Raw genomic sequence first — 26,613 nt, forward strand, 5'->3', positions numbered from 1 at the left:
AAATAATAGATAAAACAGCTTGGCTTTAAACAATAAAGCAGTAAAAATGAGTGAATATTATTTATGATAAATGGAATTTTCCATAAACATTATTTTATGAAAATTATCATTATTTCTGCTTAGCATTATAGATATGAAACATTTTATTTTTCAAAGACAAAAAGAAATTTCGTAAGGGTCGTTTTGAACATAGGGCATTATGAAAATACCAATGTTATTTCAAATGGTGTTTATTATCTTAAAATCTATGATCACATTATTAATTTATCTTAATTTCTGGCCGAATTATTGTGTATTCGTTTGAAGCCATACCAAAATCCATTTTCGGCAGTAAAATTCAGAGATTTTTTACTTATCTTCAACGGTATTTGGGTTTTTGCCGTCGGCACAACTTCATATTTCAACAGGAGGTGATACAACATAGCTTTCACTTCCAGGAGAGCAAATCTGGACCCGATGCAATTTCTTGGTCCTGACCCGAACGGTATGAATGTGTAGGGTCTAATGTTGTCTTTGTTTTCGTCCGAAAATCTTTCCGGGTCAAATTTCTCCGGGTTTGGGTAATATGCGGGGTCTCTATGTATGGCGAACATGGGTAAAAATAGTGTCGTCCCTACGGGCAAATGTAGCGCTTTCTCGCCAGAATTGACGGGCTCTATCGTGTAGGATTTAGTGCAAACTCTGTCTATTGCAACCGCAGGTGGCCACTTTCTCAATATTTCTGTAAACATAGAAATTAATAAGCATGGAAATGATTACTAACAGTTTTGTACGTAATGTCTAATAATAATAACGATTTTAATAGACCTAGTGGTTATGCAGCTACTAACAAAATGACATTCACAATCAATATCAAGATTCAGCGATTTAATTTAACGTAACAGTTTGAATATTTGAGATCCTATGAAAACTTGTTGACATTTTATGTATTTTATAATATTGTTCGGCCCTCTTTATTTAGAAATCTTTCTACTGCCAAAAGTGGGAAATTTTTATGGGGGCTGCTCTTTGTTTGCGTACATTGCTTAGGCTTTTCGATAAAGACTAATCTGACTTTCTTTGGTCATTGATATCAGATATAGCTACTAGATACTCACCCGTTACCACCATATCCAGATATTTCATTTTAAGAAGCCCGTCGTAGGTAATTTTGGGATATTCGGTTGCAGTCTTTGTAATTTCTTCGCGAAGCCTTTGCTGGACCTCTTGATTGCATGCCAACTCATGCAGGGCGAAGCACATAGCTGTGGATACCGTATCGAAGCCGGCAAGGAAGAATATGACGGCCTGTGACGTTATATCTTGGTCTGTGAGGTCTAGGCGTGGTTTTGCCGTTGTTCCTGAAAATTGTTTTTCTATTAAGTTATCCATATTGTTCCTATATCATAAGTTTCAGATAAATTTCATCTCCATATCGAATATTTATAACGCGGGAATCGAAACTAGAAACAAGAATTTTTTGCAAAATTGGTAGCTTAGGCTTATATTTTAATATATATTTATTTATAATATACGATATATTAAAGTTTCGTGGGATTTGTGAGTTTTGATATAATTTTATTGTAAAAATTTTTACTTTTTTTTCCTGTATGTGTTTTCCACGGGACTCTAAAAAAGGGATATTTTAGAAACTCGTGGTCCTTGCGAGTAATGTGGATTTTGATATAACTTTTTGGAACCATTTTTACTTTTCTTTTCCATGTTTTCAAGCGGCTTTTGCTACGGACATTATTTATTTCGTGAAAAAAATAGGATATGACGTCGAAAACAAGTAATCGTCGCTATTGACGCTATATACAGGGCGTCCCATTAGTAATGGTTTATGGCAAAATAGGAGATTCTTTGGGTAAAAATATTACGATTGTATAGAGATTTTTAATGAAGATATCACTCTTGAACCATAGATATGTTCATACGCACAAGAGAATTATAATTGATGTTGAGCTCATAGACGTTATTTGGAGCTGTTCCCAAGTCGAAGGTGCCCAGATTTTAAAATTTTTAAGAATAGACAGAACAGACTCGATGAAACTGGTATGTTCCACACCAAAAGGGATTCTCTGGGGTGACCAAAAATGATTATACCGGAGCTGGAATAGGAAATTTTATTCCAAGTAATCGAAAATACGGAAGTAAGCACCAATGACAGTAGGAACCGGAATGAGCTCATCTACAGTTTGTAGAATTTTTCACCAAGTAAAATTTTATACATATTACTTTACTTCTGTGCAATATCTTTTAGAGGATGATCCTCTAGCCAAATTTTAATTTGCTCGTTTTTGGCGTTTGTCGTTTGAGTTCGGCAAAACGCATACCCAACATTTAAAAATGAAATAATGTTTACAGATGATGCAATATTTACACGCATCCCAATTTGACAAATGATCGCGATTTCCAACAGGAATTTAAAATAAATGTTTGGTACGGAATAATTGATAATTACATGATAGGAATTTTTTGCAAACTTAATTCACCGATTATCTGGATAATCTATCTTTAGAGTTAAGAAGAACCATAAATTTCATGCATTATGGTGCTACAGCGCATTTTTCGAGACATGTTGGACAGTATCCTTATCGTTGGATTGATTTTTATATTTTTGGGTATATGAAGTCGCTAATGTATGAAGAAATTGAAACAAAATTATGACACAGGATTTAAATCCCGCCGAATCATTTTGATGCAAGGAAGTCTTAATAAACGTGTCCCTAAATGCATCACAGTGAATAGTGAACATTAATTGCAAAATAGAAATCTATTTTATGAATAGTTTTTGTATTTTACGTCAGCTTAAAATTAAATTTGTATTTACCATAAAATTGTTTTCATTGACGTCTAAGTTTTTTGTATATACTATATATATGTCAATAAACCCAAATTTTTGTACAAAATCTCGTTTATTTCACGAATTATTTTAAAAAATCAAAAAAAAAAAAAACGGGTAGCAGAGGATCGTCAAAGTGAAGTCATTTTCGACTCATAAGTCGTCGCTACTCGTGAGTGATCCGAAAAAGTCGTCAAATTATTAAAAAATGACCTCCAAATTTCTTCATAAAAGGATATGAATAATTCCACTTGATGCATTGCAGATTGTAAACTTAATAATTAACTATTATCAAAATCTTCTAGTTAAAATCATGATGTAGGAGGGCGTCCAAATTGTGTTTCAAAGTAATATATTTCGTTTATTACTTATTTTTGAGAAAAATATTAAATACAAAATAAATGGTGGATCATAAATATGTAAAATCTCAAGCTTATATTTTTAAGTAGAACTCTCTGTATATTATGACATTAATAGATACTGTCTTTTATACTAAATAACTCAATGTTGGGTTGTCATGGTCTATACTGAGTGTTTTCGGATTTACGGCCATTTTTTCATCAAAAATGCAATGTGTTAAATACCCTATATTTGTGACGCCATTTCATTTATCCTATACTTGTCTTGAAGTTAGTTCGCATCGTTAATACAGCGTTAAATAAAAAATATTAATTGTCGCGAAAAAATCACATGGAAATCCTGTATATGATACTACCGTTACTTTTTTTTAAAGAAAGGCTAATTTTTATTCATTACCTATAATCCTTCATTTTCCGCAACAGCAAAAGATGTTCTATGTAATTTAAATTGAAAATTTCTGTGCGATTTTCTTTCGATTTTCCCCGCAAAAAGAAAAAACCAATTTAAAAATCGTCATATGTTTCAGTAGAGCAAAATCAGAATTTAAGTTAACGTAAAAAAGGTTTCACTGAAATGACAAAAATTGATGACACTGTTTGACGTGAAAGACATCAGTCGTCATTCGTAGGTCAAATTTACTTCCTGCTGACGTCATATATAACGGCATTTTGAAGACCCTCTTTCCTATTTTGCCACGTACCATTACTTATGTGATATAGTTATAGCTATAGCATATAACTATGAGATAATATAAAAGCCGACAATACGGTAAAATTGGTACATTGAGTTGATAATGAAATTTGGACATATTTTGGGAAAATACTGAAAAAAAATGCCAACTGAAAACTTTTTACTTCTCTTCTGATTTATTTAAAGCCTTAACTAGACAAAGGAAATATGGTAGAAACTTAGCTGCAGAGCATCCACCAGAACCAGCTAAATGAGAAAAAGTTTGGATACCACTGATGCTTTGATACTAATTGTACATTGCCATAGCAACTTTTTTTCCTCTACTATTTCAAATTTGAAATCTTGATTTTATGCTACCGTCGTCGACTTAATTTTTCATAATAAGTATCAAATTCTTTAAATTCATTTTTTTTTAAAGGCAAAAGGGCACTTTTTTTTTTGCTTTTTTGTTATTGTTACTAATCACAGCACTATAAAAGTTAGCTTTATACCGAAGCATAAGTATCAGAATTTTCAAACTGAATTCAAATTTGCTACCAGAAAACCCAAAACCTTCCTATAACAATATGGCTGAAACTTACCCAGGTCGAATTCCTGCACTGTGGCAAATCCGGTATCTACGTTGGCGCTGACATCGTGTTTTACGCCTTTCCTGGCCTCCAGCAGAAGGTTAATCATGTCCGGGCGGACGATGCCACCTTCCTCTCTGGCTTTTATCGTTTCAGAGATGATTTGAGTGAAAAATTTTGACACTTTGGTGTCGAACAACGTTATTCTCAACATCTGGAAATGGAAATTATGGAAAATATATAATATCCAACATGCAACTTGAATAACTTACTCGGAATAGCTTAGGCACCATAAAATATCCCATAAATTTTAACATCATTTTAATACCGGAAAAATTGGTTAGTGCCCTTCCCATGTGGTAAAATTCATTGTTGGGCTCAGCCAACGAATCAACTTTAATTCCGAATGCAGCACTAGCGATTACATCGTTAGTGAACCTAAAAATTGAAGTCGTATTACCGAAGCAGAACTAAATTTAAAACATTTAATCAATTTTGCGTCACAAACAAAAACAATAATTACAATAAATATCCGTAAAATTTATAAAAAAAAACAATTTAGCTAATGAGGGAAAACTTCCAATTAAACTGTACATTTTACGAAAATATCTAAACGTTTAAATTACTAATAAGGTGTTGTCAAAATTAATAAATATATTTATGAGAAATATAATGTTTAATAAATTATGTACCCAATACAATTTCGATTGTGGTTACCTGGTAAAAGTTTCTTTAACTTCAAGCTCGATAACATCTTCTTTTTTCGTGTCGAAATATTTAACAAAGTTCTCACACGTATCGCCAATCAAATGGAACATAAATTTCATCTTGCTACTGGTAAAAGAGGCGGACAAAGTCGCCCTCATATCTTTCCAAGTTTGTCCTAAAATTAATCGACTTTTGAATTTAAGTTTATCACAAGAGAAACATGCGCATTACCTCTCAAAGCGAAAAGGTTTTTGCCCCATAGTGGATCAGATTCGGGATCAACGAAAGGTCTGTGATCTGTAAAATGATCGAAATCTTTGACGGTCAATTGTTTGATAAGCTCTGGATCTCTAATGAGTAACGTGGGCAGGTAAAATTGGTACATACCAGAATACCTAGAAAAATCATTTTCTTGGTTATCTATCCATAGATATAATGTTAAATAGGCCATGAATGATTTATTCAAGCAATAATTTTGATAGAACGCTCCCTAAAAATGTATTAAAACAAGCTGCAGAAATGCCCGAATATTCCCAGGACATAACTCGATTACAGATTAACCTAAGCGGAGAACTTTTGGTAACCTACCGTTCGTTGGGAAACATGTTATAGAGCCATATTATCATTTCATCGAAACTTTTCCGTCTGAAGAGGGTGACCCAATTGTCGCCCAAAAAAAGCCACGGGTTGCTTTGTTTTACCCCGAGATCTCTCCAGTAATGTAATGGTTTAATCAGAAAGTACCAGAAGAGAATACTAAGCACAGTGCCAGCTAGTATGATGGTTATCATGGTGGAAAGCCTCAACCTAAAAAAACAGCTGATTTAATTCCCATTTTAAAGGTAGAAAATTTTATTTTTAGTTATAGGATTACAAGTTATAATAGCAAATTATATAAATGTTGAAGAATATTCATTCCAAAATTACAGAAGCAACAACTAAATTGACATGTTATTCATTACTGCTTTGGATAATCAGGTTTGTAACACTAGTTAATTACTAGCCTACTCCATTTGAAACTGCGCTGTTTTTAGAGATCCCGACAGCCAGGTTAGTTTTGGTTAATATGAAATAAAGTACAACATTCATTTAAGAAGAATTAAAATGGGCAAAAATCGATTGAGGGAGGAAAGTGGAATAGTCCAAACGGGAGACAGTGAAGTCACTGGACATTGGTTAATATTTGCCTGTTAGTTCAGTCATTTTAGAAGAGCAAAGGAAAGTGTCAAAAAGAAAACAAGAAGAACCAAGAAGAAATAAGTGTATTAAGGTTATGAATTAATCAAAGAGATAACGATATTGCTGAAATCGTTCAATTCACTAAGTCGTATTTTAAAGAACTTGATAAGTAATACTATAAAAGTTTTGATGAATATGTTAAACCTATTAAAGACGAAAAGTGACAAGTTAAAACACACACACACACACACATACACACGCATAGTTAGGCAGGCAAATCTACTGACGATTACCTGATTAACCTGACTTTAGCTCAAGCAGATAGAAATAATGATCAAGCTACAATTTTAAGTCAATGAAAAGACCTCCTTCAATGCTTTTGCTAATGGGCTACAATATAGTTATATAATATAATATTTATCGACTACCTTTTTCTACAATGTAGAGAGTAAATATGAATGAATATATACACATAATTTGTAGATCAATATTTCGTAAACTAAATTTATTAACGTTCCAATTTCGATTATTTTAACTTCAGTCGTGCATATATAAAATAAAATGTCAAATTATTCCGAATCCAAAAAAGGCCAATATGATTTTAGAGCAAATTTAAATTTGATCTTTCGTGGGCACCGACTTGCTAATGTAGCAAATAGTATAAAATTCTTTTTTACAAAATAGATGACTATCTAAATTGCAACGTCTCTAACTTCTTTCCTTAAAATACCTATTTAATTATTTTTTCTACTCTGTAAAATACCTAATTACCCACCGATCTAGCGTGCGGGAAGCTTTACCACGTCAGTTTCCTTTCCCACGAATCCGAGCCACTTCGGTCATTTCCGGGATTTTACCGCACGAATTATGGAGCAATCGGATGTTTTCGGGGATATTTCCCACGCTTTTAATTTTGACGTTTGTCAATTCTGACGGTCATGTCAGTGAATGTATTCGTGTTGTTTTACAAAAATGTACCCAAAAACTAACGGTCGTAGAAAAAGTATAGTATGCAACACGATCGGTAAACTTTTTGCAGTTTACCGCACTTGTTGCATAATATACTATTTTCTACTCTCTTCTATAACTTTACCACGATATTACAGCACTGGTTTCCCAAAAAACTCGTATGTTTTCGGAGATTTTACAGCACGGCTTGAATTTTGAAGTTTGTCAATTCTGACGGTCATGTCCATAAATGTATTAGAGTTGTGTTGCAGAAATGTACCCAAAAACTAAAGGTCATAGTAAAAAAACAGTGTATGCAATACGTTTGGTATTCTTTTTAAGTCGCTCCGTTATTAAACGCTAGGGCATATACGTTTTTTGGTCAAAGGCTGTACAACTTGCAATGAGTTTACCTAGCTCTGGAAGCACGCGAATGTAATTCCCACCCCAAAAAACGATAATGTAAGTGAACTGTCAAGATTTCGGCCAATAAGGCTATTACCCGTGCTTTCAAAAATTCTGTGAACAGCTAATAAATATTTCTCTTAGTTCGAAGTTATCCCTTCAACACTGTCTGGTACAGCTACTGCCTTTCTAGCGATAAAGGAAAGGAAACCTGTCTTATACTTCTAGACTACAGCAAGACTTCTAAATCACGAGATTCTTTGTACTAAACTCCATTTCTCCAATTTTAGCAAGCTGGCCATGTGTCACATTCAAAGCTATTTGAGTGAACGAAGTCAGAGATCATGTTCAGCATTTTCTAATATTACTCCGGGGTTCCGCAGTAGAGAATAATGAGAGCCCTATTGTTTTCAGTCTACACCTCGGATCTTGCTGACCATTTAAAATATCTGAAATCGCATGAGTTTGAAAACTCACTGCTGGCCAATAGCCAAATTAATTCTGATTTGTGAGTTGTTTAAAAAATTTCCTGTGCTCTGCACTTCTGATAAATGAAACGAAAACTAAGGTATTATTTTTTGGTCAAAACTCTAGTTCGATCAAGAATATTGGTTTTAAGATTGTTGTAAATAATGAGAAATTTAATATGGCCAATTCTTGCAAGAATTTGAACTTCAGTGAAGTGAAGTTAGGGGAAACTAAGAACTCTATATATATTCAAGGACCTTTTAAATACATACATCAGACTAAAGTTATGGAATTCTTATTCTTTTTCTTTTAGCTATTATTATTATTATTTATATTATTGTTATCATTACTATTAATATTACTATCATTTTTATTATCATTATTATTATTATTGCTATTATTATTATTATCATTATTATTATTAAACACTCGCTCCGCTGTCCTCCGCCCGTTCCAAATAAACTCGTGACCCCAGTGTCGTTTACCACACTTGCTGCATAATATGCTATATTTTTAGGTAACTATTTAAAGCAAATTCTTACAACTGATATTATGTTCCACTTTGCAAAAATCGGTGAAAATAAAAATTGCTGGTCAAATATACACGGTGTCCCATTTAAAAAATGAGCATTAAGACTTTAATTTACGGGACAAACAACTTTACAACTCTACTAATCTAACGGAAAATATAGGCAACTTTCAAAATTACAAAAATTATGCACACTAGCCACTGGAAACTTGTACCTCACATGAACAAATTTTGAGTCACAGCAACTAAAAAATTTTACCTACATTAAATAAAACCTATACATTTTTTATTTTAACCAAGCTCATGCAGTGTTAAAACAATCTGTTATTAAGTACAAATCAAAACTAGTGAACCGCTTTCTTCAAAGTTAAAAGAAAACCGCGCACTAGCCACTAGAAAATAAAACAAGTGAAATTTAAGCGCCTACAAATAAATATGAACAAAAAAAAATAAAGCAAAAATATTCTCATTTGAAAGTCTACTTGATAAACACAAAACCTTTTTGTTTTATTCTTTCTTCTTATATTTTTTTATAAACTTCAACAAAATTCATAGTAATTTTATGTTCTGCAATTTTTGCAGCTTGACTTAAATTTGATTGAAAATTAAATGTTTAGGAGCAAAAAAATAAAGAACTCCTCATTTATGAGTCCATTTGATGAAAAAAAAACCGTTTTGTTTATTTTCTTTTACTTGCATTATTTTATTAGCTTTAAATAAATTCATATAATGGAGAAACTGGCAGCTTGCTAGTGCGACCACCAAAAATTTATCAGAAAATTTTCAGTTGAGCAATTTTTATAACTTAACAAATCGCAAACTGCATTAATTTAAAAAGGCTGAACAATATTACACCACAAGTCCCATTAATCTACTTGAAAAATGTATCAAATCTCCGTGACTACTTACGTGTACTTTGTCTTCCTAGGTATATCAGGCAACGAACTGATAGAAATGTTTATTAATTTCAAAAACAATTTCGGTAACCTTGACAAAAATCACAGTAATTACTTTCAACTGCGCACTGCACAGTCAACTGGCAAATAAGCGAGAATCTCCTGTGATATATAAACAAAATTTAAAGTAGAATTAGACATTAGATAAACGCGGAATTCTATGAACAGGTTTGTATTGAGGTTGCGTTGTTGCAATATTGTAGGAATAAGGAAGATATTCTCTATACCTATTCTATCTGCGGTACATCACTGCCCTAATTTCTCATGCGCTGCATTAAGATTTTCTTATCTACATATTATGCCCGCTCTCTTCTCTAAAACAGCTCTTTACTCTCGAGGAAATGTCTGGGACTTTTAAACGACTGCCCTCTAGTTGTGTGCATCTGGTTGGGAGAAAAATTCCTCCCATTCTAACACAGTCTACATGTCTACATGTGCTGTCTCACCCACCCCCAAGATATGAAGTTGCCTTTTTAGATAATATTATCGTATTCTGTTAGGATAGGACTTAGGACAATGAGATTTGCATTGCGCAAGTTTTGTCAATGTTTCTCAACTGTCAAATAGGACTTCTTAGTACACCCTTACAGAGTTAAGGGTCTGGATAGATGTGCTTGTCCAAATATCCTCTATTAAGGTTCTCGTGAGCACACAGCCAGGGTAGGTCCTCAGAAGTACAAATATCTGTATGTTAGGAGAGCTTCCATATACAGCAGTTCCAGTGTCTGGTTTGGACCTGTTCGTGTACCGGCCTAGCCCACAAGACACGAGAATATTTTCTCCACCACAGGACCAGTTGCCCTTTGTAGTGATCCTCCTTCTGTAGAATGTATGAAAGCATAAGGCAGGCTCCATCCTTTCCCTCTCGATAAAGAGGATATGACAGAAAATATTACGGATATGCATGTTGAGACGATAAAACGATAATTCTTGAAATTGTATAAATTCACGTTTTTCGATATCAAGAGATTAAATATGGGAGATTGTAAATCTTGATATTTTTCATAACTTTTTATCTTGTACATCGGTGGTTAAATTGGTTTCAAAGTCTAAAGGGTAAACTCTTTAATTTTATTTATTTATTTTGTTTATTTATTTAGCGTATGGCATTACATGCAATGTATAATACAAGTACAGATCTAAGAACAATCACGAATAATTACACAAATGTAAAAAGATAAAAGCTATAATTCAATGTCAAGGTTTGTTATCCATTCGAACGCCGATGCAGATACCTCCATAAAGTCAAGCCAGCTTCCCGTGTATAAGCGTAAGGGACACTCGCTATGAATATGCTGGATGGTCTGTCTTGGTGCTCCACAGTCACATTCTGGTGATGCTGTTGTCCCCCATCGGTGTAACGAGTCCGTGCACCTTCCATGTCCGGTGCGTACCCGGTTCAGGGCTGACCATTGCTTTCGGTTTAGGTCGGTTCCCGTGACGTTGCAAGTTGCGAACCAGTTTTGAAGAACATCACTTGCTTTCAAACTCCAGTCGCACTTCCATTGGTCTTTGGGATCATAGCCATCATTTTGGAGTGCTTCAGCCAGATATAATGACGGTTTCCTGGATTTTAGTCTTCCGTGTCTCAGTTGTGGGAGATCTTTATGAATTGGCAGTGCTGCGTTTAGGATAATTTTTCTATATTCGCGTAGAAGGGCCTCATTTCTACGCATTTATGCCGGTAATATGTCGCATAGCACTGGCAGCCAGTATGTAGGTGTAGACTTAATAGTACCGGATATCAGCCTCATTGTGCTATTTAGTTGTCTGTCAACAAGCCTGGAGTGACAGCTATTGATCCACACTGGAGCGCAGTATTCGGCCACGGAGAACGCAAGGGCAAGCGAAGAAGTGCGTAGTGTTGTTGCAGTTGCGCCCCAGGTGGTTTCACATAATTTTTGGATTATGTTATTTCGGGTTGCTATCTTCGCTGCGGTATTCTCCAGGTGTTGCCGATAGGTGAGCGTGCGGTCCAAAGTCACTCCCAAATACTAAGGGAGCCTGTTTTGATTCAAAGTGGCATCCCCCAGCTGCACTTCTATTCGTGCGTTTGCCATTTTATTATTAAGATGAAATGTTGATGTTTGTGTTTTGGCAGGGTTTGGTATTAGTCTCCAATTCTTAAAATATGTATGTGGTCTGGCAAGGTCGTTGTTGAGAATGGTTTCTGCCGCGTCAAGAGATTTGTGCCTAATAGCCAGTGCTATGTCGTCCGCGTAGCAGAATTTTTTCCCCTCTGTGGCTGGAAGATCTGATATGTAAAGATTAAACAAAAGGAGAGCCAAGACAGACCCCTGCGGGAGACCATTATTTATTATCTTGGTGTGGCTAATTTTGTCGTCGAGGACCACATTGAAGCACCTATTGCTCAGCATGTTTTGTATTAGACGGGCTGTTGTTTGGTATGTTATGGCTCTCAGAAATTTGTAGTTCAGTCCCTCCCTCCAGACCGTATCATAGGCTGACGTCAAGTCCAAGAACACAGCGGCTGTTTTTAGTTTTTGTTGAAAACCCGCTTCTATGTACGACGTCAATGCCAGCATCTGGTCACAGCAGGTGCGGCCCGGTCTAAATCCTGCTTGCTCAGGAGGCAGGGATCCCGTAATGGTGCTACCAATTCTGTTAATATGAAAGTCGTTCTCGTGGATTTTTTGTAGGAATATACATTCTATAGTAGGTGTTTCAATATATTTTCAATACAAGTTACCCAACCGCAATAAAAAGTTCTTAAAAACTTTTCAGCGATTGTAATTATAAAAGTGTGTAAATCTTGTGTGTGAATATGCACACAGGTTGACAAAAGAGATTTTTTCTACTCCCGCCAGTAAAATATCTAATTACACAACGATCTAGTGTGCGGGAAGCGTCCTTTTTTCACGTCAGTTTCGTTTCTCACGGATCCGAGCCACTTCGGACATTTCCGCGATTTTACCGCACGGATTTGGGAGCAATCGGATGATTTCGGAGATATTTCGCACGCCTTGAATTTGACGTTTGTCAATTCTGATTCGTGTTGTTTTGCGAAAATGTACCCAAAAAATAACTGTCGTAGAAAAAGTATAGCATGCAATACGTTCGGTAAACTTTTTAAATCACAAAATCAAATAAACTCGTGAGTCAAATGCCGTTTGCCGTACTTGTTGCATAATATACTATTATCCTAATCGAACTAAACCTAAGCTTGATAACCTTATAAGGTAAACAAGTAAAAAAGCTAATTAAAGAATAAAATAAACTACTGAGAACGTTTTGTCGATTATAATTATAGACCTGACAACTAAAAGTTTTTCATTTTATTTTTTGTCAAACAGAGTGTAGACGTTTGGAAGAGATTTCTTTATTGTTTACTATTAAACTTTAAAAAAATATCTCATTGGGAACCATCCATTTCTTCTTTTTTGGCAGTCACGTTCTATTTTTTTTTGTCCCACCAATTATCCGGACACAGTGGTTCTGTATGTGCTAAATGCGTTGGTTATAATATAAATATTAATAATAAATAAATAATAAACATCTCTCCTGGTCGATTGTGCGCCAAGCATTATGTCATAGAACCAATTAGTCCGTAAGAAAACCCGGTTTATCCTGTTCTTATTTATTTCTATAGCATTCACAAAGATTCGAAATATTTCCGGGATCCGAAAAAATTCGGTCCAGAGATTTCCAAAGGGAAACAAGAACATTCCTACACCTGCCTTCCTTTCGGCGTAGGAATAATGAATTCATTATGATGAAATATTACATAGGATTTAGATTGACCATTTTAGAAGTCAAAGCCATCCTGTTTAAGCTCATGTCAAAATTGGAATTGTTCCCACCCCAAAACGCAGATTCCTATAGTTTTGTCTAAGAAATCGTTCAATTTGTTGGCTCAAGGTGGTTTTTGGATGGGTATAAAATGGCTCAATGCGGAATAAGAATTTCTTTCAACCTCTAAAGTCATGTTTTAAATATAAAGAAAACCACGAAGGCAAATAAACTATCAAAATAGAAAAAGGCGAACATATAAATGTGTTAATGGTGTATTCCAGTTGTTCGATTATTTGAAATTTATAACTATCTAACTTAATGTTGTAATGTGGATCGCCTTTATTATTTATTATTGTATGATTATTTTATTTACCAAGTTATTCTTACTTAAATTATTTAAATATTATTATTTGGCGATCAAACAATATTTTCATCAAATGTTTTTATAAAATATAATTTATAATAATTTAACTTCTTCAATCTTCAAAAATCGCATAACAATTCATTTACCGGATAATATTTTAGTTTATCTAACTTAGATTGTAATTTTTTTTAAAAAAGATTACTAACAAAATTCGTTTTTAAATTTCATTTTGCAGCCCACATAATAAATTTGATATAATAATAATAATTATTATTATGGTAACAATAATAGCAATAATAATAATAATAATAATAATAATAATAATAATAATAATAATAATAATAATAATAATAATAATAATAATATTAATAGATAGATAGATAGATAGATAGATAGATAGATATCGTTTATTGACCACCTATAAATACATGCATTTGTGAATTCGAAACTCAGTAATATAACAAAATAGAAATAACAGCACCAATAACAAAAAGAAGAAAATATAAATACAACAAGAATTTGATAAATTTAACAAGAAATAGAAAAAATAATATGTATATAAACATATGTTTATAGAAAAAAAAATTATAAATAAAAATATTTGCTTGAGTTAACAGTATACACTATATTCTTGGGAAATGCGATAGAAATTCCTCAACTGAGTAAAAACCATAACTGGAAAGATAGCTTCTAACCGATAACTTAAATTTTCTTATCGTAAATTGCTTAGCGTTAGCTTTATACAAGCGGTTATAGTTGTTCACAAATATGTTATATATGTTCAAATTTAGTTTATTTTTCTGAGTAGTGGCTAATCTAGACTTAAGTAGAACAATATTGCTAGATCCGCGTGTGTCGTAGCAGTGGTAGTCACCATGAGTAGGATACCTCTGCAAACCAGCATGGACCTTCAGAAGGTTGTAGTATATGAATAGGGAAGGCAGAGTTAGAATCTTAAATTTAATAAAAAGCTCTCGACAATGTGCTCCAGGAGGAGCCCCTTGGAGAATGCGAACTGCTGCCTTCTGAAGCCGAAAAACCCGATCAGCATCTGAAGAGTTACCCCAAAGAAGCACGCCATAGGTCAGATGACTGTGAAAGAGTGCAAAGTAGATAGTCTTTAAGGTCTTCTGCGAAATGCAGTCTTTTAATTGCCTTAATGCAAAGATTTGAGACGAGAGTTTGGAACATAGATACTCGATATGAGCCGACCAGGTTAGGGATATATCGAGAAAGATACCTAGAAGCTTAGCAGGCTGTGGCTTTACAGCTCTTTTGTTGGATGTTATTAGCATTTTTTTCGTCTTCGATGTGTTAAGCTTAAGTTTATTGGCGGCGAACTATTGGTCGACCGCCTGAAGATCAGCGTCAGCCATCACCTTCAAAGTCGCAATATCCTTGTCCGAAGAGATCAAGGTCGAATCATCGGCAAATAGAATGCAATTCGCCGTATCGACGGCCTTTACCAGATCATTAATATAAATTAGAAACAGGAGGGGACCGAGGATGGATCCTTGGGGAACTCCCCTATTAACCGTTACCATATTAGACTCGGTAACATATACATATTCATTAACTGCCATTTCCTCAATACTAATATGCTTTGGGAAGCAACTAACTCTTATTTACTTTAAAATGTGGTTCAGTCAACAGGTGTTGCTATTGGTGTTGTAGTGAACATTCATTAACAATAATTGACAATGCATCGTATCACTATGGACTTATTCAGTCAATATCAAGTCTCTCATCGAGTGACTGCAAAAATATTTTAGTGAAACAACACTAGCCAGAAAAACAGCACCGGTATTATATTTCTTTAATATAAAATTGGCTCAAAATATAATCTTTTAAGTTAGCAAGTTTGCCAATTGCTAATTTAATACAATGCCATGGTTGGGTGAGATTATAAACGGAATTATAATGGCAAAATAGGTTCTATGAAGCTCGGAATATCTGATGTTCTTCTTTGCTGTTTGCGTTATGGGTTAGGGTTGTTTTCGTTGTTGAAGCATTGGGAGATTTTCAAAAATGAACCTACCTAATTCATATTTATTTTCCCCCATAGGTTTAAATCGTTTTATTTTGTCCGTTCGCATTAATACGCCATAATCTGATTATAACACAGTAATAAAATGTACTTAAATACATGGCATTTTTTATGAATATAACGCGATAACGTCCGCGTTGCAAAAACCTTTACAAAATTTTAATTTAGTCTTTAGGATTAATAAAAATAATAGTAATAATAATAATGATTATGATTATAATTATTATTATTATAAAAACGTTTATTTTATCCAATTCATAAAAAATGAAACGTATAAATTTTTATCCTTTAATAAACATTAAAGGAAATCACTTAAACTAACGATTTCATTAAAATCGGGATTCATCTAGAAATGGTACCAAGATATACGGACCATTTTTGATTACGTTACGTAAATGTTTGCAAATGACATTTTCAAAAACTAAAACTAGCAAAAAAAAAGAGAAATATTATAAACAATCCCTTATGTACTGGCTGCACTTGCCAGACAATTCCAGTTCTTTAGTTTTCTTTTTTTAACTAGTTCATTGTTTTTAGTTTGAGAGTTAGAAGTAAAAATAATAGCTTTACCTACCGACCTGTAAGTAAAGAAGTTGTAAATCGACATATTTTGATAATATTGTGTCGAGCGAGCCGAATGAGCTGAGCCCGGGCCTGGTCCGGCTCCGTCTGCTTTCCAAAAACATCGTCACTTTTCAATAATGTTCCAGCACTATCGCGAGCAGGTGCTGCTATCGTTAGTTAGTTAGTTAAAAAGAAGGACCGAAACACGCAAATCGGGACGCTATATTGGTGTTTAGCGAATAGCAATGTGAATGTTAAGTTTCGTTATGTTTTACGCGGAGTGACTTGTTTAATTTCGACAAACCAGAACAACTTTTGTCGGTTTTAAAACGTAACAATATTATAGTTGATTCCATTTTTATATATTGTATTTTTTCGTGCGACCAATTAATTTTATTGCTATTTTGTTATATTTGTCAAACCAGGCGTGAATGTTTAAATATGTTTTCAAGAATGTTTTTTTATAATCTCTCAAATATGTAGGTACATATTTGATATACATTTTTAAAGCACCCAGTGTGACAAATATGTGCATACTAACTGTCCCAACATTTGACAATAGTTCGATTAAATGCCAAAATATTTGAGAATTTTGTAATTAAATTGTTTTGGGAAATTGTGCTAGTCAAGAAGTACTTCGACTTTATAGTGCGATGAATAATCGTTGTTCAGTGAGTTTTTAAACAATAGGCAACAATAAACAACAAGAATGTGTAAATGTTATTTAAGATGAATGAGATTTTCCATAAACACAATTGAATAACATCATCATTTGCTCCTTTCTTCAGAGAAAAAACTAAATTGTTATTGTCAATTATTTTTATTTTCTTAAAATCTAAGATCACATTATAATTTATCTTAATTGCTCTCCTGAATTATTGTGTATTCGTTTGATGCCATACCAAAAACCGTTTTCGGCAGTAAAATTCAGAGATTTTTTGCTGATCTTCAACGGTATTTGGGTTTTTGCCGTCGGCACCACTTCGTATTTCAATAGGAGGTGATACAACATAGCTTTCACTTCAAGGAGAGCCAATCTGGATCCGATGCAATTTCTAGGTCCGGACCCGAACGGTATGAATGTGTAAGGCCTAATGTTGTCCTTGTTTTCATCCGAAAACCTTTCCGGATCAAATTTCTCCGGGTTTGGGTAATATGCGGGGTCTCTGTGTATGGCGAACATTGGTAAAAATAGCGTCGTCCCTACGGGCAAATGTAGCGCTTTCTCGCCAGGATTGACAGGCTCTATCGTGTAGGGCTTAGTACAAACTCTGTCTATTGCAACTGCAGGTGGCCACTTCCTCAATATTTCTGTAAACAAAAGAATAAAGCAAGAATTTAGCATAGAAACGAAACTCCAAAAACACCTAATGGCTCCGCAGTCATTAACAAAATTACATTCACATTTACAAAAATCAATATTCAGTGGTTTAGTTACAGTTTGAACCACATTTGAGGTTATGAGAACATTGGGTGCATTTTGATATATATTCGACGCTCTTTTCTTCCTGCATAAACTCGAAAGCTTTACATTTGAAAAACGTTTCTACTACCAAAAGCGCCTAGTGCCTAAAATTTTAAATGTTTTTATCGTTTCTTTAGATTTAATTTGACCTTCTTTGGTCATTGATACCAGATATAGCTGTCAGATGCTCACCCGTCACCACCATATCCAGATATTTCATTTTGAGCAGCCCGTCGTAGGTAATTTTAGGATATTCGCTTGCAGTCTTTCTAATTTCTTCGCGAAGCTTTTGCTGGATATCTTGATTGCACGCCAACTCATGCAGGGCGAAGCACATAGCTGTGGATACCGTATCGAAGCCAGCAAAGAAAAATATGACGGCCTGTGACGTTATATCTTGGTCTGTGAGGTCTAGGCGTGGTTTGGCCGTTGTTCCTGAAAAGGATTCTTCTATATAATTATCAATAGTGTTGCGATCCATCCAATCGATAGACTTGAAAGTGTATTTGCAATTCTAATATCACATATTACAATTTATGCGGGTTTATTTGTTTTGATATGATTTTATTGTGAAAATATTTACTTTTTTCCCATTTATGTGTTTTTAAGTGACTATAATAAAAACTATAATAGAAACTGACCCTTCTGAGGAATTTGATTTTATTGCAAAAATTTTCCTTTTTTTTTTCATGTACGTGTTTTGGTTAGTGATCCTTTATAGCAAAATCCAGATCGGGCTATGAAGCTTTTGTTAGAGGCATTATATATACTGTGGAAAAATCGGACATGATGCCGAAAACTCTAATAAAAAGCAATTAAACGCCCCTTAAAATGCAGGTTATTTGTTACTGCCATCAACTTATTTTTTTTAAATAATAATTATAATAATAGTCTTTAATGAGATATTTTAAATTATTGCGCAAGAGTTAGACAAAAATTATTTAATGCAAACTAATATCTCAAACTGCGAAGTCTAGCTTAAGATCTTGATCTAAGCTACTCAACATTAACCGAATATTACAATAATAATGAGACAACAAGCTGTAATAGTAATAAGATTCTTAAAATTCATTATTGGTAAAATACAAGTTTATTTAGGACAGAGATTTTTAATTTTTCAAAGAGACTTCCACCGGCTACTGTTATACTTTTTACAAAACTTCTGGATTCCTACTGAGTCGGTTTTGTAATTCCAATAAATGGATTTTAATTTTTTTTCCTAAATACTAAAATTCAAAATATTTATTATACTTAGCATATCCAGAATATTTTTCGTCTTAGAAGAGCAGATTCTTTAAATTCATTTTAAAAAAATGCACAAGAGCTAGAAAAAACAAAAACTGAAAAACATGCAGGTCTGCGTTTTAAAAAAATGAAACACACACAGGTAAAATTTAGGTATACCATGTGGTGGGGCTTAAAAAAATAATATCTTTTTTTCGTAAAATCACCCGATTTCTAGATATTTAAAATGGCAAGTAGATTTCTATTAATCTTCATGTAATCCAAAGACAAATAGAAATTTAGTAATGGAGAAAAGGATTTTTTATCAATTTCGTTTCTGGTGATGCCGAAGGGCAGCATTGCTGCTTGCTTAACCAAGCATCCATAGGTAACAAAACAAAACTTGAAAAATATAAATTAAATGAGTTAATAATAACAATATTTAGCTTACAATCAAAAACCTCCAATTACATAATCCAAAATGACAACACTGATAGCATCTCTGCTAAAAGTGTGCAATATAATAAATATAATTAACCAACCAATTATCAAGAATGCCCAAAACTCAGATCTTATCTATTAAACAATCTTTAAATCTCTTTTTGAAGTTTTCGCATGTAAAGTTCAAAAAACCGTTACGTAATTCAGAAGCCATATCGCCATATTAGAACTTTAACACACTGAGTTAAGATTTGCTACCAGAAAACCCAAAACCTTCCTGTAACAATATGGCTGAAACTTACCCAGGTCGAATTCCTGCACTGTGGCAAATCCGGTATCTACATTAGCGCTGACATCGTGTTTTACACCTTTCCTGGCCTCCAGAAGAAGGTTAATCATATCCGGCCGAACGATACCTCTTTCCTCTCTGGCTTTTATAGTTTCGGAAATGATCTGAGTGAAATATTTTGACACCTTGGCGTCAAACAACGTTATTCCTAACATCTGCAATGGATATTACGGGAATTATAAATGACTCAAAATGAAATTTGAACAACTTACGCGAAATAATTTAGGCGCAACAAAATATCCCGTAAATTTCAACATCATTTTGATACCAGAAAGATTGGTTAGTGTCTTTCCCATGTAATAAAATTCATTGTTTGGCTCTGCCAGCGAATCAACTTTAATTCCAAATGCAGCACTAGCGATAACATCGTTCGTGAACCTAAAAACTGAAGTCGTACAACCGAAGCAGAACTGCATGGAAAACATTTAAAATTCGCCAAATATATTTTTATTATAAAATAAAATAATCATAATAAATATTAGTATAAATCAAAATAAATAATTAAACTGCTATTTAAATAAACCGGACAAGTAATTGCCAAAATAATAGTATAAGAGCCTAATGCAATTTAAAAAAAATCAAATAAATGATCTCCACATACATCGATTTGCATTTTTGTTTCTAATTTTTACAAACATATTTAAACATTTAAATTTCCAATAAAATGTTTTCAGAATTACTATATGTGATTATTTCAAACATAATATTTAATAAATATACACATACCTGGTGAAAGTTTCTTTAACTTCCAGCTCGATAAGATCTTCTTTTTTCGTGTCGAAATATTTAACAAAGCTTTCACAAGTATCGCCTATCAAATGGAACATAAATTTCATCTTGCTACTGGTAAAAGAGGCGGACAAAGTAGCTCTCATATCTTTCCAAGTTTGTCCTAAAATGTCTCGAATTATAAATTTAGGTTTTAACGTAAGGGAAATATTCATACTACCTCTTAAAGCGAAAAGGTTTTTGCCCCATAGTGGATCAGATTCGGGATCAATGAAAGGTCTGTGATCGGTAAAATGATCGAAATCTTTGACGGTCAATTGTTTAATAAGCTCTGGATCTCTAATGAGTAACGTTGGTACGTAAACTTGGTACATACCAGAATACCTAGAAATATTATTTTTTCAGTTATCTACTCATAGATGTAATATTAAACAGAACATGAATGGTTTTTCGAGTTTTAAGTGTCACAAACCGCTTCCCTAAAAATTGATTAAAATTAACTGCAGAAGTGCCAGAATATTCCCACGACATAATTCTATTATAAATTAACCTAAGCGGAGAACTTTTGACTCGATACTGATTTTGAATAATTTAAAAAAATAAGACTATAATTTTACAAAACATAACTTACCGTTCGTTGGGAAACATGTTGTAAAGCCATATTAACATTTCATCGAAACTTTTCCGTCTGAAGATGGTCACCCAATTATCGCCGAAAAACAGCCACGGGTTGGTTTGTTTTACCCCGAGATCTCTCCAGTAATGCAATGGTTTAACCAAAAAGTACCAGAAGAGAATACTGAGCACAATGCCAGCTAATATTATGGTTAGCATGGTGGGAAAACCTCAACCTAAAAAATAACTTTTAAAGGTATGAAATTTTATTTTTAGTTGCAGGATTATAGGTTGTAATGTAACATTATATGAACGTTGAAAATTAATGAAGCAACAACTAAAGTTTCACATTACCCTGTATAGCTTTGGCTGAATTAATCAAGCTATTCATACTAAAATTAAGTTTGCAACATCCTTACTAATTAGTTAGTCGATCATTAAGATCAGTAAGTTCGATCAGCAAGCGAAGTAGGAGGAATGCAGGAGATTTGTAAACAGAAAAAATAATCTTATTTAAGTTGCAGCGCTCCTCGTGATATCTGGATGGATTTACCAAATAGCTTGACGTTTATTATTCGTAGAGAAGAAACAGTCATTATTTCTACACTTCAAACTACACCACAATTGATAGAATTAGAATTCTGTAGCAATCTTAATAACGATGACACAGGTGAATCAGAACGGGACTTGTTTAAAATAAATGTATTAAGGTTAGGAAAATGTTTAACTAAATCATTTTAAAGAAACAAGTAAATAATAAGTAATCCTAGAAAAGTTTTGAAATATATCTCCAACCTATTAGAAAGGAAAAGTGACAAGTTAAATATGATATAAAGAGTTGATGTTAGGACGAATGAAGGATTCGGGGGATACAAATGAACAGTTAATTGATTAGAAACTTTATAGCTTTGTTGCTAAGGTAGCAAATAGTATAGAATTCTTTTTATAAAATAGATGACTTTATAAATTGCAACTCCTCTAGCCTCTTGCATTAAAATGCCTATCTAACCGATCTAACGTCACTTTACCAGGTCAGTTTTGTTTCCGGCGGATCCGAGCCACAGATATTACCGCACAGATTTTACAGCACGGCTTGAATTTTGACGTTTGTTAATTCGACGGTTATGTCAATGAATGTATTCCTGTTATTTTGCAAAAATATGCCCGTAGGAAAAGTTGGACATGTTTGGTAAACCTTTTAAATCATTCGTTTATTAAACGCTACGGCGTATAACTTTTTTGATCAATAGCTCTATAACTTCCAATAAGTTTCAAAAATTTCTTGTGTCCCATGCTCTTCTGATAAACGAAACGAAAACTAAGATATCATTTTTTGGAAAAAACGCTAGCTCGTTTAAGGATATTGGTTTTATGGTCGTCGTAAATAATGAGATCGTTATTATTGCCGATTATGGCAAGAATTTGGATATGTTTTTCAATAGCAATCTTCGTTTCGAATCGCACTTGTCTTATTTGAGAAGAAACTAAGAACTCTCTATATATTCAAAGATCTTTTAAATACAGACATCAAACTAAGGTTATGCGACTCTCTTATTCTTTCCCACTTATTTTACTGTAATGTAGTATACTGGACTACAGAGACTGCAAAATAGTTGTCTAAGGCTTTGTAATAATCTCCAGAAAATTGATCACATTATTATGGCGAATCTGGATGGCTTAAATAAGACTAAAGTTTCTTTCTCCACTTATGCACATGCGCAGTCCGAACAGCTAAAGTATTTGCTTTTTAGCTATAACGTCACTAAGTGTTTCAACTCCATTCCGGATGGTATCAAGTGTTGCTCGACCTCTTCCGACCTTAGAAAGCGTCTTAAAACTAATCCACTGTCCAATTAAAACTATTAATACTATTTTTTCCTATTTTACTGTCCTTATCTCTATAGTTCTTTGTAGCACCGCCGCTCCATTGAAGTGAATAACTATAAAAACGTATTTGAATTTTTTTATTTTTTATAAAAATGTGTATAAATCTATTTTTATAACCTCTCCTTCACAGTGGTACAATCAAGTTAATGTTTTATAATTAATTCATGAAATGAAATGAGTTAGGGTGGTTAGGTGAGTAGCTTTACTAAATCTTGCCACCCTCCTATCTTATACTGTTTTAGTTCCTATTGTTTACATATATATAAATAAAAACCTGTTATAATAATAATTATTATTATTAGTATTATTATTAACTCTTGACTCAAATGCTGTTCACCACACAGCATTTTGTCCGTTTGTCAGCATTAAATTGTTTGTTTTATATTTTTAGTGTTTTATATTTTTTAAAAATTACAAAAATTCTGCACGCTAGCCACTGGATAACACGCATTAGCAAATTTTTAGTCACGGCAACTAAAAAATTTTATCTACATTAAACAAAACCTATAGACTTTTTGTTTTAACCAAACTCATGTTTTTGTTAGTTGGTAGAAGTTTCGGTATACGAATATTTATGAACAATAAAATAAAGCAAAAATCTCGTCATTTGAAAGCCTACTTGATGAACACAAAACTTTTTGTTTTATTTTTACATTTATTTATAAGCTTCAACTAAATGTTCAAATGTTCACAATATTCAACTCTATCAGCATTTCAAATTGCAAATTTGTATCTCAAGGTATTTTGTAATGCTGCCGTCGACAGTCGTTTCGTTGCCACCCGGTATATAAACAACCAAAACTAACCTTTTTTCTTTGGTAGGATTCTATAAATTCACTGTTATCTGCAACTTTCGCGCTCCAGGGCAATATTAAAAGGGTGATTAATTAAAATTTAATGAAAACCGGGATTAAAGTTAACTTTCGACTAACAAATTATAAAGAACAAAATTTTAATTAATCATCCTCATAATCTGGCAGACAACAGTGAATTTAAATATCCTAATAAAGAACTAAACAAAAATAGAAAGTGGCTATGGGGATTTTCTCGCTTTTTAATTTTAATTTCCAATAATGTTGATTAGGTAATGAATAATTAGAATTTTATGAAAACAAGATGATACTCCATGCACTAACCAAAACCAATATGATATATAGAAAAAAAAACTAACAACGTGGGGACCAAAATTTGCTGTAGTAACTTATTTCAAAACATCTCTTGAAATGAGTCTCCGAAACTGAGCTGCCAGATCTAAACGCCCGGTATATTTGTTAAAAACGGATTAAATCTTAATTAAAATTACGCACTGTGGCACCCCGTTTTCTAAGACATTTAAAAAAAAAATAATTTAAATAATATAAAAACTTGCAGCTTGCTAGTCCGCTGACCAAAAATTTATCAGCTAATTTTTTGTTCTGCAATTTTTACAGCCTGACTTAAATTTGATTGAAAAATTAAGTGTTTATTTATAATATGTTTATGAGCAAAAAAAAATTTTTACTTGTATTATTTTATTATCTGTAACAATTCCGATTAATCTACTTGAAAAATGTATCAAATTTCCGTGACTACTTACGTGTACTTTGTCTTTCTAGGTATATCAGACAACGAACTGATAGAAATGTTTATTAATTTCAAAAACAATATCGGTAACCTTGACAAAATTCACAATAATTACTTTCAACTGCGCACTGCACAGTCAATTGGCAAATAAGCGAGAATCTCCTCTGATACATAAACAAAATTTAATGTAGAATTAGACATTAGATAAACGCGAAATTCTATGAACACGCCGACAGGTTTGTATTGAGTGCGCGTGGTCGAAATTTAAAAATGCACCTCATAAACATCAATTAATAACCTACTTAATAAATTTAAAAACGGAATTCCTACACAGTAAACAACTATAGCCTCGTCGTCGAAGACATTCTCTATACATATTGGCGGTACTGCTCCTGCCCTAATGGCTGGGGCCCTGCATTAAGATTTTCTTACCTATTATGCCCGCCTATCTTGGCTCTCTTCTCTAAAACAGCCCTTTATTCTCGAGGAAGCTTTTGGTACTTTTAATCGGCTGCTCTCTGGTAGTGCGCATCTGGTTGAGAGAAAAATTCCTCCTTCTCTAACACGTCTCCAAGAATCGGCGTCAGCCACCCCCATAATATGAAGTTGGCTTTTTAGATGAGCTTTACATTCCGCCAGTATTGTGAATGTTTCTCAGCAGTCAAGTAGCAATACGGAGCACACCCTTAAGAGCCTGGATAGATGTGCTTGTCCAAATATCCTCTATCGAGTTTCTCGTCAGCACACCAGCGGGGGCACACCCTCAGAACTACATAGATCTGTGCTTTAGGATAGCTGCCATATATAGCAGCTCCTGTTCCAGTGTCTGTTTTGAACCTGCTCGTTAAAGGAATATTTTCTACTTTATGGGAATTCTCATTCTTATAGGGCAGCCCCCGTCCCTATTTAAAGAAAAGAAAATTTTTGAAATTTGACCGATTCACGTGTTTCGATAGCAAGAAATTAAATATGAATCTTCAAGGAGATTGTAAATAATATTTTTCATTAGTTTTTATTTCATATACATCAATGGTTAAATTGAATTCAAAATCTAAAAGGGAATCTTTAATATGGAACCCGTTCTCGGGAACCTGTATATACGTAATCGCTTTAGCTATTACAATTATGGAAGTGTGAACAGAAGTTGCTCAGAACATATTTTATCTTAATCTAAATTTACCTGAGCCTGTGGTAAATGGTAAATAGAGAAAAGCTACTCTCCAAAAGCGATCAGAAGAGCTTATCTAAATGAATTTTAATCTACTGAGACTTTTTGGGCCATTTGTTGTAACAGTTGTAGACCTCATAACTAGAAATCTTTCATTTCTTGCCGCTTTGCGCAGTTTAGATCTTTCCTGAATTTTCCTTTTTGGCAAACAGAGTGTAGGTGTTTGATTTATTTAATATTTAGTATTAGACCACCCTATTTCTTTTCTTTTGCGAGTCACGTTCCTACTTTTTTGACCCACCAATTAGCCGGACACAATGGTTCTATATATGCTGAATGCGATAATTATATATCTTCTCTTCTTCAATCGTCTGACATCCACTACTGGGTAAAATGGGTAATTTAAAAATTACCTCTTTTAAGTATGTTCTAGACATCTACTACGATCTGTATGGTGGTATTATTTATTTGGATATTGTTTTTATTGTGACTTAGGATTTTTGTTTTATTTAAGTTCATATAACATCTTCTGCTAAGTTCAGATGCTTGAACACATTTTCTAATGCCTAACTAAAATACCATTTTCAATATAGTGTCGCACCTGTTCGTATAGGGATCTGTTTAGTTTTCAAGTTCTCATTTATTTTTTATGAGGCATTGCTTGCTGCATTAGTCCATTTCTCCGGTTTCGCTTCTTTTGTAATACGTTTATTCAATAAGATTTCAAATGCTTTTATGAGGTTGTCTCCACCTAGTTTAAATAGTCCTGAAGTTATTTGATCTTCTTCAGGAGACTTCAGATTTTTCA

The 26,613-nt window shown here is 33.5% G+C and overlaps 1 protein-coding gene across 1 annotated transcript; it reads right to left on the minus strand.

Annotated features, from left to right (window-relative positions):
- Window positions 1-214: 214 nt before the first annotated feature.
- On the minus strand, window positions 215-24,808 carry LOC132699645 (uncharacterized). The gene is made up of 20 exons (XM_060666481.1): window positions 24,651-24,808; window positions 21,204-21,423; window positions 20,793-20,956; window positions 20,570-20,735; window positions 20,056-20,221; window positions 19,797-19,998; window positions 18,022-18,264; window positions 17,225-17,675; window positions 15,095-15,280; window positions 14,642-14,845; window positions 11,694-12,258; window positions 11,375-11,630; window positions 11,011-11,257; window positions 5,740-5,958; window positions 5,383-5,546; window positions 5,161-5,326; window positions 4,716-4,881; window positions 4,456-4,657; window positions 1,098-1,340; window positions 215-721 (listed from the first exon to the last, which is right to left on the minus strand). The coding sequence occupies exons 2-20, from the start codon at window positions 21,404-21,406 to the stop codon at window positions 270-272; spliced, it is 4,665 nt and encodes a 1,554-aa protein (XP_060522464.1). The 5' UTR covers window positions 21,407-21,423; window positions 24,651-24,808; the 3' UTR covers window positions 215-269.
- Between the last annotated feature and the right edge of the window lie 1,805 nt (window positions 24,809-26,613).

Source organism: Cylas formicarius, unplaced genomic scaffold (assembly GCF_029955315.1).
Source record: "Cylas formicarius isolate icCylForm1 unplaced genomic scaffold, icCylForm1.1 PGA_scaffold_3__17_contigs__length_32017465, whole genome shotgun sequence".
In the NCBI taxonomy this organism is placed as follows: Eukaryota; Metazoa; Arthropoda; class Insecta; order Coleoptera; family Brentidae; genus Cylas; species Cylas formicarius.